Source organism: the organism of the source record quoted next, unplaced genomic scaffold (genome assembly GCF_019419815.1).
Source record: "Pyrus x bretschneideri cultivar Hongxiangsu unplaced genomic scaffold, Pyrus_bretschneideri_v1 Contig28, whole genome shotgun sequence".
Lineage (NCBI taxonomy): Eukaryota > Viridiplantae > Streptophyta > Magnoliopsida > Rosales > Rosaceae > Pyrus > Pyrus x bretschneideri.
The window spans coordinates 3631543-3650851 of NW_025999590.1; the positions used below are offsets into that span (position 1 = coordinate 3631543).

The following is a 19309-nucleotide window of genomic DNA, read 5'->3' on the forward strand; positions in this document are numbered from 1 at the left end:
TAAAAAGAAAAATTAATTTTATAACCCAAAACGCAAACAACAACAATATTCTCTCCACACCCTTTGTGTTTATTCTGGAGAACCCAATCCTAATAACGGCATCGTGTGTGAAAAAAATGAAATAAGACTAAGTCTCTCAGAAATGTTTCAAGAGGGAGTTTTATGGGAAGACGAAAATTCAGAAAAGAAAAAAAAAAGAAAAGAAAATTAGAAGGTTGAATGGAGTATCCCGAATCTGCCTTCCCTATAGTTTCACGAACCATAAATGACCGCATTTAGATGGATTGTGGTGCTACCAGTCCTTTATCACATAATAGTATAATATTAGACTGAAATGCTATACTTAGATGTGGAAAAAGGATCCTCGTCGGATTCTTTTCTTAGAAATTCTAAAGATTCCGTGATTATGATCATTTATCGTATATCATGTGGTCAGTTTTCGTTAGGTGTTATTTATATTTAATTTTAAATTTTAAAATAATTTTTTATCGTACGATATACGATGAACGGTTACAATCACGGAATTTCTAAAATCCCTATCCTTTTTCCTTAGATGTAACCCTTCTTTACTAGACTTTCGGTGTTAGGCCCACTAGGACTGGTTAAACTGAAACTAAATTAACTGTCCACCCAAAAAACGACAAACTTCACACACAAAAAAAACACACCTAGTCTTGGCCGATGTGCAAACAAAGACAGCAATGATGGTTATCTAGTTCCGTACATGCAAAGCACCGAATCTTTGCCAGCTCGATCTTTTCCCTCTCTCATCAGCCCCCCGGAGAGAGCAACCCCGCTGCTCCGCTGTTATTTTTGAAAGAGATAGTGGCAACTCCACCACAACCGCCGCAACCACCACCGCCGCAACTGGTAGAGTACTAATCGAATACTGATTTGTTTCATCTCTTTCTCGCCAACGGCTGTGAACGACTCGAGAGAGATTGGAAGAAGGTGGGAATGATGGCAGGTCGTAGAGAGGGGTCGTTGATGAGGGACAAGACGCAGTCGTTTCCTGGATCTCGAATCGTGACCGCCATTGTCATCGGAATCCTACTCGGCTTTGTCGTCGCCTACTTGTTTCCTCACGGATTCCTGGGCTCCGATAGGCCTATCCAAAACCGCAGAGTCGGGAAATCGGATCTCCAGGTTTGGATCTCGCTTCCCTAATTTACTCACTCACTGCCTTTTCGCTTTTAATCAGCGCTAATTACATATCTGATCGCTTCATTTAGTGATTATAGAACTTACATGTAAAGCTTACATTTTTCTGAGAAATTGGATTCAGTTTCTAATCAATTTAATCCAGAAGCAGTTACGAAGTGTTGTTCGGGATTGCAGAAAGCACTTCCAGCAGTTAAGAAGTGCTTTTATTATAAATTGGTTAATTTTTTTTTATTAAAATCCAAGTGCATCTTCGGCGGGCTCTTCTCGAAAAAGCGTTTCTGCGATCCATAATTTTTTTATTTTATTGTTTGACTAAATTATTGCAATGGTTCCTCAACTTTAATCAAATTAGAGTAATGATCTCTTAACTAAAAATTCGTTACCTTCCCTCAACTTATTAAAATGTGTAATTATGGTCATTTTCGTCAACTTCGTCAAAATTTTGTTAAAATAAGTTATATTGGAAGGACCATTGCTACAATTGGGGTCCCTCGATTCATCAAAACGTGTAGCTAAGATGTCATATAACAATTTACTCTTTTTTTTTCTTTTTTTTTTTGGGCAAAACGTTGTCGGAAGTGCTTTTGATGTCATATAACACTTTTAACCTTCTAGAAGCATCGATCTTTAGTCTGCATTAAGCTTACAGATTGTATTTGGTATTTTAGAAGTATCGATATAATGCTAAATAGCATAATTTTTTAAAATGTGGAACGATGTCATATGGCTGGCTATGCGATTTTTGCTTGCAGATTAGCTCATCACAATGTGAATCAACAGAACGGATTACCGCGTTGAGGTCCGATATTGCATCATTGTCGGACAAGAATGACGAGCTGAAGAAGGAGGTGCAGGAACTAACTGAAAAGCTACGTCTGTCTGAACAAGGAAAGGATCATGCACATGATCAGTTTTCTGTGTTAGGTAAACCACATAAGGCTGGCCCTTTTGGTACCGTCAAGGGCTTGAGAACTAACCCGACAGTCGTTCCTGATGAATCCGTGAATCCGAGGCTGGCAAAGATCTTGGAGGAAGTTGCAGTTCAAAGGGAGCTTATAGTTGCACTTGCGAATTCAAATGTGAAAGTCATGTTGGAGGTATGGTTTACTAGCATCAAGAAAGTTGGTATAACCAATTATCTGGTAGTAGGATTAGACGATGAAATTGAAGAATTTTGCAAAGCTAATGACGTTCCTGTGTACAAGAGAGATTCGGACGAGGGTATTGATCCAATTGCGAAGAAGGGAGGTAACCATGCCGTCTCAGGGTTGAAGTTTCGCATCTTGAGGGAGTTTCTGCAACTAGGTTATAGTGTTCTTCTCTCGGATGTTGATATAATATATTTGCAAAACCCGTTCAATCATCTTTATCGAGATTCTGATGTAGAGTCCATGACTGATGGTCACAATAACTATACAGCTTATGGATTTAATGATGTGTTTGACGAACCCTCTATGGGGTGGGCTCGTTATGCTCACACGATGAGGATATGGGTTTATAACTCTGGTTTCTTTTACATAAGACCTACGCTTCCTGCAATTGAGCTTCTTGATCGTGTGGCTGAACGACTCTCTAGGCCACAAAAAGCATGGGACCAAGCAGTATTCAACGAGGAACTATTTTTCCCTTCTCATCCGGGGTACAGTGGGCTTCATGCTTCCAAGAGAACAATGGATTTCTATCTGTTTATGAATAGCAAGGTCCTCTTCAAGACGGTCAGGAAAGATGCTAACTTGAAAAAGTTGAAACCAGTAATCCTTCATGTAAACTACCACCCGGATAAACTTCCAAGGATGCAGGCAATTGTCGAGTTCTACTTCAACGGCAAGCAAGATGCGCTGGAACCTTTCCCTGACGGTTCTCAATGGTAGCGTAGTTCAACAGACTCCCGGATGGGCTAAAATCTACGTACACATGCTCTGTAATTCAATTGACACTGGTTTGGGTATATCGACTGCATCTTCTGAGGCCAATTCGAAGTATTGCTTCTTTCTTTTTTGCTTTTTCCTGTGTTTCCTTTCAAATTTTGGATTTATATGGATAGTAACATTTTAAGTTTCACTAGATATCTCCTGAGATGACCGTTGTTCTGTACCATATCATACCAAGAAATATAATTCAAGGGTTTCTCATCTTTCGTCATCGACAGCTTTGCGACATCCTTGGTCTTTTAATTCTGTATATTTATTCGCTTGATTGGATTTTGAAATGGATATTGTGTTTGACGTACAACCTTATTGAAACGGGGCAGCCTGAGCATTTGCCTCGGGTAAAGTCTGTAATATGACACATGATCCGGGAGAAACCGTCATACTGCCTGGTGGTGTTACGGTCAGTTGTCCTACATGTAGCAGTGTGACGCTCACAGATTGCCGAAAGTATCAAATTTATTAGTTACAAAATTTTCTGAAATCTTTGGATAAATTGCCCACCATGAAAATGCACAGCAGTCAACAGATTTCGGGTGCCTACCAAAACAAAATCGTAAATCCAAACTGCCCAATAAGCAATAGCTTCCTCCAACTCTATTGGACTCTTCCACTTATCCAGAGACACTTCCATCCAAATTCCGCGTTACTTTCTCCTGTTTTGTGTGGCCTCAAAATCCCATGCAAACATTCCTAACCCGATCCCCACCTCCTCCTCCTGAATTCTCCCTTTCGATTCCGATTTCGACAAATCGAAAAATCTTCCCCTGCAACTGTTTCAGTGAAACATAAAGGTTTCGTAAACAGTTGCCCGCCAATTTTTTCTCGTTCAAATTGTCTTCTGGTTGTGAGTTTTGTTTCGATTAACTGTTAGTTGGGACTTGGTTGGTGATTGAAATGCAGCGATTTTCGCAACGGGAGAGCCTTCTTCTCGGCTACAGTCCTCAGAGAGCGTTCGTCAACTCCGGTTCTTCTTCCCACCCTCCCACCAAAAACTCGGACGTTGATTTTCATGACGTTTTTGGTGGCCCGCCGAGGCGGTGGTCTGTTAACGACATGAGGTACAGCTTCAGCGAAGCTACCGAGAGCAGCGGACTGAAAGGGGATGCTGATGACGACGACGACGATGATGATTGGTCCGGTTTGAATGAGAAGCCGGTGTTCGGGGAAGCGTCCGTGAACAGAAGACGGACCCAGAGCGATGACTTCTTTGATGACATCTTTAATGGCAATCACTCTGTCAGTTCTAGTCTAAGGAGGTTTCAGAGGGACCCTTTTGCTTCGGCCCCAGGATCTCGGGTTCAAAGCCCCGCCCACCCCCTGCTGCACAAAACCGAGCCCTCTGCGGCTTCTTCACTGCCTGCACAATTCAGGTACCATAGAAACTTGAGGAACAAGAAATACAATATGTTTGAGCAGCTGCTAATTTTATGCATTATATATTGAATCAATCATGCGTTAATTACCTTATTTGCTTCAAAATTTCTCAGCCTCCCCGCCGGATTTAGCAAAGGGCTGGTGGAGCTGCCTCGTTCGAGTTCTCTTTCTAGATTTTCGAACCAAGCAATCCAAAGTCACAATAAGTCGAGAAATGATATTCGATCCAGTACTCGCCGGAGCTCCTCATACCGAGATTCTTCTCTTGTTGGCGAAGGGTCCTCAAGCTTGGCTACATCTGATGAAGCAGACACAGGAGGGAATTTGGAAAAGGATTCAAAGAGTTCGGAAAATGAAACTTCTAGCAGTCCGTTTCAGTTTCATTTCTCGATTTACAAGTGGGCAAGCAAAGGAGTGCCAATGGTGATGCCTCATAGGGGGCGGAATGGTTCAAGAGTGCAGAAAAGAACTAAAAATGAGGAAGGGTCGAGCACAAATGAATGCGTTGCTACTGAGAGTACGGGGAGGCAATCACCTAAATCCGCTCCGTCTAATACTGATTTTCCCTCCAATGAGCATCCACTCGATGATGATAGGTCTCCCACCGCGGAACTAATCAAACAAGAAAATGACTTGCTTGTTGGTGAAACCACTCCTGATAAAGTAGATCCACGACAATTTGTTGAGGAAGCGGTTCATCCCGTAGCTGAATCAGAAACCTTCAGCAGCCTTCGTGACACTGCTGAAGATGTTTCCAGTAACACCATTTCATCCCATAAAAGTGAAGATATAGAGCCTCATCCTATACTTCAAACAGCTTCTTCTGAAGACCGGCAGAAAGAAATTCCCGTGTTTATGGAGCAAGTTCACAAGCCAGATCCAAATCATGTTCGTTCTTTCTTTTTTGATGAAGATCTTCAACAAGGTATGTTAAATTCTTAACTGTCATGGCGAGGTAACTGTCATCATGTACTACCGCTGACACCACACCTGAATTTTCATATACAGGCAATGATGAGGTAACTAAATCGAGTGGTAAAAAGGAAAGCGTGGTTAAGGCACCAAAAAATCATCTGTAGATGTTGGCGGTAATAAGACTGCAAAACATCAGAACTTAAAAAGAAGTTCCTCGACTAAAGTTGAAGTTAATAAGGCAAGTTTCCAAGGTTCACCGAAGAACTCAGGAGATAATCTCAGGAGAAGCAAAGTTAAGGGTAAGGTGAAGGACATTGTTAAAATGTTCAACCAAGAAGTTTTGTGTAAACCCACATATGATGGTAGTGACCTTGGAAGTCGGAGCTATAGAATGAACGAGAAGGGTGGTTTCAAAGCAGAGAATGAAGCGAGTATTACCGCAACAAAAATGAACAAGGACTTGCAAAAGTCCGATGTGAAAGACACATTTTCTGATGCTCCCGTCATGGTAATCAATTCAGAATGGTTTGAGTTCGCATAGCCAAAAACGAAATGATTTTGTTTTCTTCAACATTTTTCTGAATATAACTCTTTTTTTCTACTCTTTCCAGATGAAGGAAGATCTCAAACAGTTAGCAAAAGAAAATATTGAAGCAAAGACTGCTTCCTATATACATAATAATGCTCCCGCGCAGGACACCCCTGCATCAAGTACTGGTTAGTTCTCCTAATCTTGTTTAAGGAATGTGGCTTAGCTAACCACTCAAGTAGAGGAAGAACTGGTATACAAACATAAAACCAATTGGCAAATGGCAATATGGGGGGTCGCCCAACCTCTTATAAGCCCATGGAACGTCCCTCCTCCCATCAATGTCGGATTCATTCTCAACAGATATCATACATCAGTTCTTTGTATTTCAGTTTACTGCAGGCTTAGTAACTTTTCACCTTTCCCCGTATCTAGTGATAGTCTAATGAAATGCGTACAACTTATTCATTAACTTCTGAGCTTTGACAGGACCAGTTCCCAACGGATCAAATCATACCGTTGAAGATGCAGATAAGTCCTTCCACGAAAATTTCCAGGTGTGTGATTCTTATATAAAAGAACTGTTTCCTGTAGTCTATAAATTACGCTCGTTTTCTATGAATTTAGTTTTCTTTCGTCCAGTCTCTACATAATCCTTCAGCGCAGTATTTACGACGAATTTTCTGATGAGGTACTCTACTTGACAGATGAAAGAAATAACTCAAGATGAGGAAAAAGAACCGCTACCACAACCCGGCAACAATCATGAAGAACTCCAGGTAAATATATAACAAACAAACACAGCATGTTGTTATAGTTTCCCCCAAGCAGTAATGTAACGTCCCATAAGCTGCAGGCGATTGATGCTAAGATACGACAGTGGTCAAGAGGAAAGGAAGGAAACATCCGCTCGCTGCTCACTACTATGCAAATTGTAAGCATTGATTCGTTGTTTTTTTACTTCCAGTTTGCTCTATCTTCAAAATTGGCCGCGGATTTTGCATGATCTTCATGGCATAAACTTCACCGTATCTTTGTCACTAAGATCGATACTACTCCGCTCAGCAACTAATGCGGGTTTACACTGATACATGGCAGGTTCTTTGGCCCGAGAGCGGGTGGAAGACGGTACCTCTTGTAGATGTAATCGAAGGAAATTCCGTGAAAAGAGCGTACCAAAGGGCGCTGCTATGTTTACACCCGGATAAGCTGCAGCAGAAAGGTGCTACTTCACATCACAAATACCTTGCAGCAAAAGTTTTTGATGTCTTGCAGGTCAGTAATTTATTAAGAATCGATCGATCACTTGTTAATTTCTCCATTTTTTACTATAAAAACAGTAACTAATGCTCGTGATGAATTTATTTTTTACTTGTTTTGGGCCAATGCAGGAAGCCTGGGATCATTTCAATTCACTTGGCTCACTATGACAAAGTTTGTTTTCGAAGCCACGTGTCAGATTATGATTGGTTGAGTCCGTGTTTATTCAACTGTATGAGAAATTTTTTATTGTGACGGAAACATGGGTGGTACACCACGTGTTTTTATGTAAGTGGTGGGAAATTTTATTTTTTAAGTTATAACTTTTTAACACACATATCCCACCGTTTGTATAGTAACACGTAGTGTACCACGTTGTGTGCTGGTCATATTAAAAAATCTCTCCAACTGTACATAGTTAAATTGACATATGTATTGTTTTTGAAATGACTAAAAACATTTTTGGTAAAAATGTTTTTGGAACCGATTCTTAGTAAAAATACAAATAAATTTTAGAAAAACACTTAAAGTGCTTTCTGGAAGAGAAGCTGGAACAAAAAAATATTTTATCTAAAAACGATTTCAGTAATTTAAAAAACACATCCAAACGAGTATATATCATTTGAATAAATGAAGAAAACAAAACCCGAAGTAAAGAAATTGCTTAATTGGGCCAGGCCTGTAACATTTAGTTTTCCAATGTCGTAGCCCGTTAACAACTTAAAGTGAATTTCCCATTTTGCCACTGCGATTGGATTGAAAACGACTGTAGACTGGGACCTACCAAAAAAGGCCAAATTGGATAAGACAATGGCACGAGTGACCGGTGGGGTCCAAACTTTTGAAGTTGTGCTCCTGTCCATGTGTTTATTTGTACGACTCGACAACTTTATGTTCATGGTTGTCGTTTCTAGCGTTCCCATTTTCCAGTAGATTGTCGTCTATTAAAAATTACTAAAATTTAAAATTATAGAATCGTTATATTATATTTAATTTTTTTTCTCAATAGATTCGTATTAGCTTATTTTTTTTAACAATAAATGAATGTTTTAATGATTTTAAATTTATCTAATTTTTTACATAAATAATCTATAAATGGTGTGCTAAAATGCAAATAGTTTAGATCGCTTAAATATCTTATGAAATAAATGATCTTGTCAAAATACATGTCAAACATGTGTCTTCGAATCCTAGCCTGTTTATAAATTGGAGCATTGTTCTTATTTGCAGCTGATATAATATAAACGAAAAAATATTGTTCAAACTTCAAATAACCCCAGCGGGACATATATATATATATATATATATATATATATATTTCACTTCAATCATAATTAAGCTGTCACTGTCTATCCTATTTTATGGTTTATTTTAAAAAATTGGGTAATTATTATTGGTTTATATATTATTAGATATTTGATGGTGATATATATATATATATATATATTTTTTTTTGTTGAATCTGAGTGGTGATATGTATTTATTGAGTAGAGACTAAGACCAACCCGGCACAAGATGTCCGTGGAAGCCTTCAAATCAGTAGACATAAAGTATATTTATTCTGCTTATCGTGACTGCGTTCAAATCTGTGATTTTTTCTATATGAAAAACACATATTAGTAACTAAACTGATGGTTACAGAAATACCGTGTTCATTTTTTCTTGTCGAGAAAATTATAGTGTTTGTTATCACAATGATTTGGTATTTGGATTTTCAATCTCAACCTTTCTAATTCTAAAAAATACACTTTTGATGATCATTTTCGTTAAGTTTATCTATTTGGGTAATATGACCATCATCAATCTTCAAAACTAATGGGGTTGAGACCTAACCTTTTTTGGGTGAGATAATAATTTTTTAAAATTAATTATTCAACTTTCAACTTAAATTGACTTATTTTCTAATCATTACACTATTTCTTGTTAATTTAAAGTTATTACTCTTTTCCAGAAAAAGTAGCTTTCTTAAAATAAGTATTATCTCTAATCAAGGGGTTTAGTATGAACTTAAAACATTTCCTCATTTCACATGTTGTTTAACAACCATGCTTCGCTGTTAAAAGAAGAGCAATAAGTACTACATGTAAGAATTTAATATGCACACACAAGCCGTCAACATAATCAACGTAGTGATAGGATTACATCCACGAACAACCTCAATACATAACCCTATATGCAATCTGCAAAAGCGACTTACCTGATGTTGCTGCCATTGATGAACAAGTGAATCAGTCTTCTACTTCCAGCACACAGCGATGACCTCTACTAGTAAATAGGGTTTAGTTCTCGAGAGTCTTATTGTGTAGAAGCAAGAACTTCTTCAATATGTATATATATACCAAATTATCTTATCAGAGTTCCACTAATACCGGCCTATTATTAGTAGTAGTGATAAACTCTATCCTCATAACAAATTCAAGTCCCATCGTGATTCTTATCTCTTAGTAAATACTTGATAAGTACTCCCGTTAGATTGTCTGCACAATAATTAAACTCCACAACTCCTATTATATCAAGGATCTCAGATTCCTTCAACCACACAACTCGCGTAATGAGTTTATGTGTAATTCAAGAAATCTAGTTGTTATCTCATTGTCATTCACACATAGTCTAACACTACATGCTGCTGAAACCTAATAACAAATGGACAAGTGTCCAATCCTAATTTTCAATCTTAATTATTCAGACATATGTTCATTTGCAATTGATTTTTTAGTAGCACTTGTCGCTCTTCTTTCACCAACAAAACATGATTCATGGTTTAATCTATGGGTTTGTCCTGCGTTATTGTTTCTGTTCTAATTTTGTTTTTCCTAGAATCTAATTACTCACAAGTCACATTGACCAAATTGTCTCTCTTTTTGGCTGCAAATATAATAAAAGACAATTAACAATTAATAATTGCTAACATGTTGATGTTCACTCCTCAACATCCAATTTTCCCCTCAGGTGAAAAAGTGAAAAATATAACATAAATCCTAAGTTGTTTATTTCATATATATATATATAGGAAATTGTTATTGGTACTCCAAAATTCTCATTCTACACTCCAAAGTTTCTATATTTAGAAAGAAAAATACACTTATAAGAAGTGTAGAATGTGATTTTTGGAATGTCAATAACACTTCCATATATATATATAGATATATATGTATTATATAATTTTTGCTTTTCGATTTAATTGAACTTTAACCAAATGATGAACAATCATATCCCACGTGAAAATACATGGTGAAAACGAGGACTCACCAATCCGTTGAAAAAGGTCTTTAAGTTACTCGACTCTACCTAATGTATCTTAATATCCATTAAAATTCGACTTAATATGAATTTCTTTTTGTTCTAATTTTTTTGTTTAACTCGGAACTCGTTGTAAGATACTGAAACATAACGATTAGTATTACTATGTATTAGAGAATGTAACAATAAGATCACTTTCATGCTAAATAGCATACCCGTTATCAAACCTAGTCATTATAATTGCAAATAAAAAGGTCGTAATTTAGTTACTCAACGGAATGTATATGTCAATTTGAATTATATTTTTATATTTTAAAGTATCCTCTTGTTTAAAAGTAAGATTAACTAGAATATAAAGTATTCATATTATAAAACATGAAATAGTTATTTCCTCCAACTTTGTATTAAGTAGGCAGTGAGATTCCACACTGTCACCACATCAAAAAAACCAAACTTTTCCCAAAACACTCCGACCTCCGACTTCGAACACCTCAATTTCCATTTTCCGGCAATTTTACCCTTTTTTTTTCTCGTCTCTTTTTGTTTTGTACTTTCTACGAATTTAGAATTAAAAAAAAAATAAAGAGTGGGTAGCAGCAAGATCACGAAGGCCTTCCATTTCAGAGCAGCTGTTGGCATTTCTGAGCTCTGAAAATACGGAAACGCAGCTGTTTTATTGTTCAAGAAAGAAGTTGGGTTTTGCTGCCCTCCAATGGCTGTCTTCTCTTATTCGGTGAGTCCCACAGTTGGTTCATTTTTTCTAAGAACTTCAATCTCTTCCAGTTTTTTCCTTTAAATTTTCGTTTTATGAATTCATGTGTTTTCCGGGGCTTGAATTTTTCTTCCGGGTCCTGTTTGGTAGCTGAGAAAGCTCGGGAAAACGAACAAACAAGTGGGAATTATGATTGACTGAGTTTTGAAAAGCTCATTTATCTGTTAATTTTGGTTAAAAATTTCTCTGCTTCCTCTCTACTAATTGAAACTGGATCTGATTTTATACTCTGAGATCTGCACTGGAGCCTGTTATCTTTGATTACCCACAAAATAATTTACTTTGTTGTGTTCCTGTGTTGAATATATCGATGGACCGTCGCAAAGCCAAGAGGCTTGTTGGCCTGAGGTCGCCTTTTATCTATGGTCAATAAAGTAGTTGCATTTCACGTAGGTTAGAGTAGTTTAAAATAACGCTTTTATCGATAAAGAAAGACGATAATATTTGTATGTATGTAGTTGTGTTGAGCTTTTGTTTATAATGCCACTGCATTTCATCCTTTGGGTTCTTATGGCTTTTATGTGCGCCCAAATGCACAGGCTGGAGGCAAGCATTGAGTGCGTTCTGGTTTTACTTACCGAGGAAACATGAAATTTGAATTGAAGAAGAGATGGAGATCCATTGCCCCGCTTCAATTGAAAAACAAATCCACGGGGCGGTTTTGTTTATTTCCCAAATCAAAATCGGATAGCGCTGAATCAGGAAAAGCACCAGTTTATCTCAATGTATATGACTTGACTCCCATGAATGGCTATGTCTATTGGGCTGGCTTTGGAATTTTTCACTCTGGTGTTGAAGGTGAGCTTACGTTCTGGTTGCGCAATTCGTGTTCTATATTATCCGCCTAAAGTATGTTGTGTTAAATCTCAAGCTGAACTCTATCTCTGTTTGTTTTGCTTAATTCTATCAAGCTTTAGCGGTTCTGAAGTTTTGACGCGATACATTGTCAAATTACTATAACCTTGTTAATCTTCGTTCTATGTTGTTTCGATCGAGTGAAGTTCAGTTTTTCTGATAGTCCATATGCATTGTGCAGTTCATGGTGTAGAATATGCATTCGGCGCACATGACTATCCTACAAGTGGTGTTTTTGAGGTTGAACCTCGCCAATGCCCAGGGTTCAAGTTCAGAAAGTCGATATTAATCGGGACAACAGGCTTGGACCCTTCTCAGGTTCGAGAGTTTATGGAGCGCCATTCTTTGAGCTACAACGGTGATACATATCACCTGATTGTCAAGAACTGCAACCATTTCTGCAGGGATATTTGTCGCAGGCTCACCGGAAAATCAATTCCTAAATGGGTGAACCGACTGGCAAGAATTGGTATCCTTTCTTCACCCATTCTTTTCAGTTGTATTGGTTGCAATTGAGTTTCTTTAGTACTTCGTCAGGGCTTTTTTTGGGTCTAATGATCTTGTTTCGGTCGGGCGTGCTTCTGTATAGAGCTTGGAGTTTGAGTTTCTGGTCTTTTTTTGTATTTTCGGACATTGTGAAACATTGGCTTAGGTCATGCATGTTTTAAGGTCTTACCTGGGATCAAATCAAGATTCGAATTTCTAATTAACGATGGAAAAACACTGGTTTGCAAAGGTAAACTAACTCTACTGATATGTGGTAGGTTCAGTATGCAACTGCATACTTCCGGAATCTCTGAAGATTTCCGCGGTACAACACGACCCTAACTGCCAACCATACAACAGCGACAAGAGGAGCTTGAGAAGCGCCTTCGGATGCCTGTCATCTATCTCAATGCGGCAGAAGCAGTTATCTTCATCTTCGTTATTTCTACAGTCGCCCCTGAAAGGTTGCTTGCCACCATGGGAACTGCGAAGATCGTTGAATGGTTCGTTGAAAGAAAGGTGAGAAACTGTTCGGAAGACTTGCTCTTTACGCCCGCAATTGTAATTTGAATGTATCTACTATGATGACCTAGCAACTAGGGGAAAAAGTCTTCTCAGAATCGATACCAAGAGTGAGTCTGAATTTCCCTCGTCGCTCAGATTGTGTTCTCCCAGGTTTGTGGACTGATGCTTGTGACCGTTGTATCTATAGTTTGCAACAAATTCATGAAGGAATTGCTAAACAGTTCTACTCTTTTCAAAAAATATTTATGCAAAACCGCGCGAATTTGGTGTAGAGAGAGAGAGAGAGAGAAGCATTTTAGTAAAATCTACCTGTGTTAATTTGCACTAGAAAGGATCAGACTGAGATACATCATCACACATTAGCGCTATTTGGCTTTACCAAGATCAGAGCTTTATAATGGTGAAACAAAATCACAGCCAATATATATACCAGCCGAGCTCGTCGAGACAAATCGACTTCCGCCAACGCGTTCCCTCCTCCGTTAACTGAGAGAACATACAACAATCGGAAAACGCCCGCTTTAAGAATGCCAGCTTAAATCCACAGCACCATTTCAACTTACTCCGACCAAAAAATAATTCTTCTGCAGTCCATATCAGTTTTAATTTTTCCCTATAACAAATAGAATCATACATGAATATACAGATGACGATCCAAGTTAGCATTGGGAAAACAAACCTGCATGAACATGAAAGAGATGCTTCAGATCAACAGGTGCAAAGTTTCTTCTAAGGGGGTTGCAATGCATTTTTAACATGATGAAAATACAAATATTTCGAAGATTTTAGCGTTAAAGGGCACAGTTTCCATAAGCATGGAATTACAAGTTAATAATTGCACACCCCTCACTGTGGCTAGTGCAATCATGAACGAAAACTAGGAAACTCAACTGCGACTAGATATCATATGGGAGCGAGGCCCTGAATTTTATCAATCGTCTTTCTGATGCAAAACACTAGGACGGCTATTATTACCATTAAGAGCAGCATGATACACCCGCTTCTCGGCAAGTCCAATATCTGATAAAGTCATGTTGCCCTGTAAACAAAACAAAAACACATGGAATCAAGTTACAAACACCAGAAGCTCGCACGATTAATCTCTCTACCTAGTTGATGGTCACGCTCTGAAGCGAGAAAAAGCTTTAAACTTGCTTTCATAATATACTTTCGAGGGAAACATGTACCTCATTGGCCATCAATCTTCTGACATTACTAGCGTAGAGTTTTGGATCATCCTTTTCTTGTTGTGAGGGGTAATAAACAGGTAACCTCGTGACCTCTATGTGATTTACAAATTGACAGAGAAGAAATATCACATGGCGCACCTGAAAATAAAGTGAATGAGGTAAACCAAAATTAGAAGCCAGAAGACGGAAAGAGAAACAGTCCATATGCCAGACATATTGAATTCTTACTATTTGTATTATTTATAATTATCCTGCATGATATAGGTATTTTCTTTATAAGTGTTCATGGAAATTGGTTAAGAAACACTCACCCCAGATATCGAGTCCCATGCAGGACTAAATCTGTGGTAAGGATACCTAATAATCACTGGAAGAACTGGAGCTTTTGCCAGGAATGCTCCCGTCTTGAATGGCAGAAGAAAGTCTCCGTTTGTAGTAGTTCCCTCTGTAGAAAGATTAACGATAACTAAATACCAAGTAACAGTAGTATAAGCATCGCTTGCAACATAATGCACATCTGCTAACAAACGAAACACAAACCAGTTTCAGTGTGGATGAAAATTCATGTGTTCCCTTCCATGCACATTAGATTAATAAATGAAGATTTGAACATCAAGAACGAGGGCAACAGAAAACTCATTAATTGGGCTTTCTTATAATAGAGTGTTTAAAACTATAACCTGGGAAAAGCATTATTGGCGGGGCGGATTTATTCTGATGTGCTTCTTTAACTCTTTCAGTCACAGCACCTGCAAATAATATCCAATTATTAATCAAACAACATTGTCATACAAGTAACACAACTGAAAACACGTTATATAGTGTTCGTGTGTCATATCCACTTGTGATTGATCACAGTTTTCACCTCGCATACCGCAAGTAACGCAAGATTTATGATGTGCACCTTGAGAGTGATTAGAAAACTATCAAAAAACAGGGAGCACCCCAATTTATGTACCTGCAACTCCCTTGAAGTCGGATGACTTTGACTCTCGCTGAACATAGACACAACCGAGGCACTTGCTGTCAAAAACAACAATCGGAAATCGAACTCCATTAGCTCCCGTAAATATGATGGAGAGAAACTACAAATTTTCAGAAGTATGACGAAATTAAAGCAATCAAAAGCAAATGCAACCGACCTGATGAGGCCAACTAGAGGAAGTTTCGCCACCGATCTCTTCACCAACAAAATCCAGGATAACAGAAACTCAGAATCAACACATAGATAAAATTGGATCATCTTTCAATCAAAATTCATATAGAGTAGCAAACCTTGGCAACGAAGCTCGGAAACGAATTAGACATGTGATACAAGATATCCAAATACGAAACGTGATTCGATATGATCGCCCCTGGCCTTTCAGGCTCCTTCTCTTGGGCTCCATCTTTTCCCTAACCAAAAATTTAACATCAAAATTACCACTCAAAATGTCACGAAATCAATTTTCATGCTTTAGAGAGAGAAACAGAGAGAGAGAGAGAGAGAGAGTACCTGGGGTGCAGGTTTGGGTTCGGAATCCGATGGTATCCGATATGACTCGTTGATCCAATAGAAGCCAAAGACGAAGAGCATGGCTCTGGATAAGGCGCGGCCGCACTGGACTATCACGGCCTGACGCCAGCCCCCCATGTGCGCGTAATCCTCCTGCTCCTGCTCGTCGCGATTGGGGACTTTGAAGAGCGTGCAAATCCGGCAAATCAAGTAGTACAGCACCAACACCGTCATGGCCAGGACCACGCGTATCGGAACCAGAGTCACCAGCGCGAGCCCTAGTAGCACCTTCTCCTTCACCGGCAATTCGCCGCGCCCCATGGTGCCGTACACATCGCGTCGCACGTACGCCGCGCATTTCTTCTCTAGCTCCTGGAGCTCCTCGGCGGAGACGGAGGAGGCCGGGTCGGGTTTGAGGAGCGGGCGGTCGTCCTTGGACGCCGGACCGTCGTTGCGGTCCTGCTTGGCCGGTTTGGAATTGAGGCCTTTGAGTTCGGACTCCATCAGCAAAAGAAAAAGAAAAAAAACTAATTGGAAGGCGGTCCGAGTCCGGCGGGTTTTAGGGAATCTGGGGAAAGAGGAGTAAGGCGGACCGGCGGGTAGATTCTGGTTGCGAGGTGGATGGTCAGCCAAGTGGATAGTCGTGATACGATTTGGGCTTGCACTCTATATTGGCCCAGTTTCACAAAATATAATGGGTCAGGTTGGTTGAGTAGGTTTGGCCCATTACTCGATGCTATGGCCGAGTAGCTGATGGCAACCTTGTACAAGTATTACAAAACTTTCCCTTCCACTTTCCGAATTGGGGATGGAAATAACACTCCTCTCACAAACATTCCTTTCCCAATCAATTGTTTCACCAACCAAACGCAGTCTTACGGAAAACAATACAACAAACCATATCTAGTTTCTCTTATCACACGACTTGTATAAGACGCGAAACAGCAAAGTTGCAGATTGACAAAAGAATGTTTTGTGGAGTGAGATGATTGCGGGAGTGACAGTAACTATGTGAACCAAAAGGCAAGCGAACTATAGATTTCGGATGAATGGAGCGGGAACAAGGGGAGTCCTAAGGGATCTAAGGGATGATTTTCTGGGGCCCTAAGGGAGGATCTTCATCCTCGTCAATGTCAAATTTGACTTACGAAAATCATATTCTTCGACAAAAAATTTCGGCTATTTTACTCCTAACTACTCAACATTTCATGTTCAGGGACATTGTATATGTACACGACAGACCAAATGTGAAAGATTTCAAACAGACTTGAATTGGTAAGATTATTGGCATTCATCGCAAATGCTAAGATCCTAAACCAAGAGTTTTCGATCGTTGGTCTAACTGCTGTGAGGTTCACTTTCACATATTCAAATCTATCCAATTAAGTCCTTCATGTTAGGCACTACTAATAAGTTGTTGATCATTTCATTTGATTTTTTATCCATTATAAAATATGAACCGCACACTTTCAGATGCTCCAGTAAGAAATCATGAGTTTGAGTCAGAGACTCAGGGCAAAAGAGATAAAGAAAGATCTAGGAAGACTTGGAAAGAGACTTTAAGAGAAGACATGAAGTATTTGGAGCTCACAAAAGACTTGGTACTAAATCGAGAACAATGACGTTTTAGAATTCATATAGCTGACTCTACTAATAAACTTTGTTATTGTTTCAGAAAAAATAGCTTGCGAAAATCACTTAAAATAATTCAGAATGTGCTATAAAATAAATCCTTATTGACTACTGCCTGCAACAATCTGTATACAGTTTTATTCTCCTACAATTTGCAGCACAAACTCTAAACTCGATCAATTATCAATAACCAAATTAACAAAGAAAATGTCCAGTAACCATACCTTGTAAAAAGGCCATGAATCTCAGCAAGACACCCAATTCTTGTGAGTGCTAATCAGAGCCGATAACATCCCGGCCAGCGATACCGAAAGCGGCCCCAGGAACGGTCCGCCGCCGTCCCGGATGTCCGCCAACGCCATTAACGCATCCGCCGAATCTTGAACCACAGAGAGCCTCTTCATCATTCTCTTCTCACACAATTTACTCAACCTCTCCTTCTCTTCCTCGCACCCGTTCACCCTCGTGATCGCGATCTCAATGCTTGATTTCACGCACTTTTCGTCTTCCGAAATCCGATTCAAATCCCTAAATTTCAACGAAATGCTGCCGGCGTACCCGATGAACTCGGCCCAGGCGCTGATCTTCTGCAAATTCCGCGAGAGCTTCTTATCGATCAACCCCGATTTGACCAGCCAGACGAACTGTTCAACGAAAAAATACAGTCCCTCGCAGCCGTAGGCGATTAGTGCGAGTACGAGCTCCTGATTCGAATCGAATTTCGAGCTCCTCAAAGCGTTGACATCCTGGACGAACTTACCTAACCGGAAGGCCTTGCGACTGACGCCGACGCTCGACTCGAAGCTCTTGAGCCGCTGAGTTAGAGGCAGGGTTTCGGGGAGGGCGGAGGAGGCGAGGACGATCTTGGTGGCGTACCGAGATATCTTGATGAGCTTGTCGACGCCATCTCGCTTGGCGAGGTAGGCTTCGAGGTGGTTCAGGAAGTCCCTTGGCTTCGGCTTCGATGCAGGATTGTTAGGGTTTTTCTGGTTCAGTAGAGGAGTGGTGGTTGTTGAAGGTTTCGAGTCCATGGAAATGCAGAGCGCGAGCGAGAGAGAGAGAACCAGATACAGAATTGCCTAGTCGTATCAAGACGCTACCGTTTCCGCGGGAAACCGTTGTCCATGCAACCAATACGTCACTACTTGTATCACATCTTATTTATCGTGTATCATGCAATCAGAAATTATTTGATTTTTACTTAAAATTAAACACAAATAAAGTATATGACGAAAACTGATCGCACAATATACAATAACCAGCTAAAATATGAAAATTCCTAAAATTCCTATAAATTGGATCCGGAAAGATTCCTCTTCCCAGCTAGTTTTATGTTTTGCAGGCCGCCAAATATTGTTTATTTATTTATTTCACAGAGTTTTGTAGACTAGCTTTTGTTATAAGTAATTGGGCTGATTAGCTTTTGTGATGAGTAATTGGACCTACAAAGAGATCGTCGTAGATCATATCCAACTAATTAATTACAATTCGAGTTTTATGAGAAGTGATTTTCAGACGCTTGTTATTTTTACAATGCCCCTTTTGCATGTTTATGTCGGTGGTGGTTTCTTTAATTTGTGATGGATTTTACTTTCATGTCATGTCTAAGAAGTAATTTGTGAATTAGTTTACTTTCGTGAAATTTGGATGTGGTGAAATGCAATGCTACAACATATTTCTTTGAATTTGGTTGATGACACATAAATTATGTCCTTCACTGTAGGTCTTTTTCTAACAAAGAATGAGATGATTTGAACTTGTAACACAGTTTGTTAAAAAACAAACTTGTGTCGTGTTTGTATAGACAAAAAAGTTACTATTTACACACTTTAAACAAGTCACTGTACATTACTTTTTAGTAAAAAAGGCGATTGATTAATTTGTATGTGAATGACTGACGCTCTTTCGAAAAATGTCGAATTGATTAACTTACTTGGAAAA

General features: G+C 39.2%; 5 protein-coding genes across 11 annotated transcripts; 3 read left to right on the forward strand and 2 right to left on the reverse strand.

Moving 5' to 3' along the window:
- Nucleotides 1–653: 653 nt before the first annotated feature.
- LOC103955416 (arabinosyltransferase RRA3) lies at nucleotides 654–3306 on the forward strand. The gene is made up of 2 exons (XM_009367307.3): nucleotides 654–1146; nucleotides 1917–3306. The coding sequence occupies exons 1-2, from the start codon at nucleotides 958–960 to the stop codon at nucleotides 3033–3035; spliced, it is 1308 nt and encodes a 435-aa protein (XP_009365582.2). The 5' UTR covers nucleotides 654–957; the 3' UTR covers nucleotides 3036–3306.
- Nucleotides 3307–3486: 180 nt separating this feature from the next.
- On the forward strand, nucleotides 3487–7650 carry LOC103955415 (J domain-containing protein required for chloroplast accumulation response 1). The gene is given in 10 exon segments (XM_009367306.3): nucleotides 3487–4465; nucleotides 4583–5394; nucleotides 5478–5524; nucleotides 5527–5892; nucleotides 5996–6101; nucleotides 6403–6470; nucleotides 6621–6692; nucleotides 6770–6847; nucleotides 7012–7188; nucleotides 7305–7650. Coding segments are annotated over 10 exon segments (2241 nt in total). The 5' UTR covers nucleotides 3487–3989; the 3' UTR covers nucleotides 7344–7650.
- Nucleotides 7651–10827: 3177 nt separating this feature from the next.
- On the forward strand, nucleotides 10828–13280 carry LOC103955414 (deSI-like protein At4g17486). The gene is made up of 4 exons (XM_009367305.3): nucleotides 10828–11146; nucleotides 11725–11983; nucleotides 12222–12509; nucleotides 12805–13280. The coding sequence occupies exons 2-4, from the start codon at nucleotides 11773–11775 to the stop codon at nucleotides 13047–13049; spliced, it is 744 nt and encodes a 247-aa protein (XP_009365580.2). The 5' UTR covers nucleotides 10828–11146; nucleotides 11725–11772; the 3' UTR covers nucleotides 13050–13280.
- A 111-nt stretch (nucleotides 13281–13391) lies between these two features.
- LOC103955409 (lysophospholipid acyltransferase LPEAT1) lies at nucleotides 13392–17092 on the reverse strand. Of its 7 annotated transcripts, none has more exons than XM_048588232.1 (9): nucleotides 15737–17092; nucleotides 15517–15636; nucleotides 15384–15421; nucleotides 15200–15264; nucleotides 14922–14990; nucleotides 14553–14761; nucleotides 14239–14379; nucleotides 14027–14090; nucleotides 13392–13664 (listed from the first exon to the last, which is right to left on the reverse strand). In XM_048588232.1, the coding sequence occupies exons 1-9, from the start codon at nucleotides 16238–16240 to the stop codon at nucleotides 13654–13656; spliced, it is 1221 nt and encodes a 406-aa protein (XP_048444189.1). In that variant the 5' UTR covers nucleotides 16241–17092; the 3' UTR covers nucleotides 13392–13653. The 7 variants fall into 7 exon arrangements, with proteins under 7 accessions (XP_048444189.1, XP_048444188.1, XP_009365574.2 ...); XM_048588231.1 differs by having other exon boundaries at nucleotides 13392–13730; XM_009367299.3 differs by having other exon boundaries at nucleotides 13392–13730; nucleotides 14553–14686; nucleotides 15737–17084.
- A 360-nt stretch (nucleotides 17093–17452) lies between these two features.
- On the reverse strand, nucleotides 17453–18560 carry LOC103955411 (peroxisomal membrane protein 11A-like). Its single transcript, XM_009367300.3, has one exon. The coding sequence runs from the start codon at nucleotides 18397–18399 to the stop codon at nucleotides 17614–17616; it is 786 nt and encodes a 261-aa protein (XP_009365575.1). The 5' UTR covers nucleotides 18400–18560; the 3' UTR covers nucleotides 17453–17613.
- Between the last annotated feature and the right edge of the window lie 749 nt (nucleotides 18561–19309).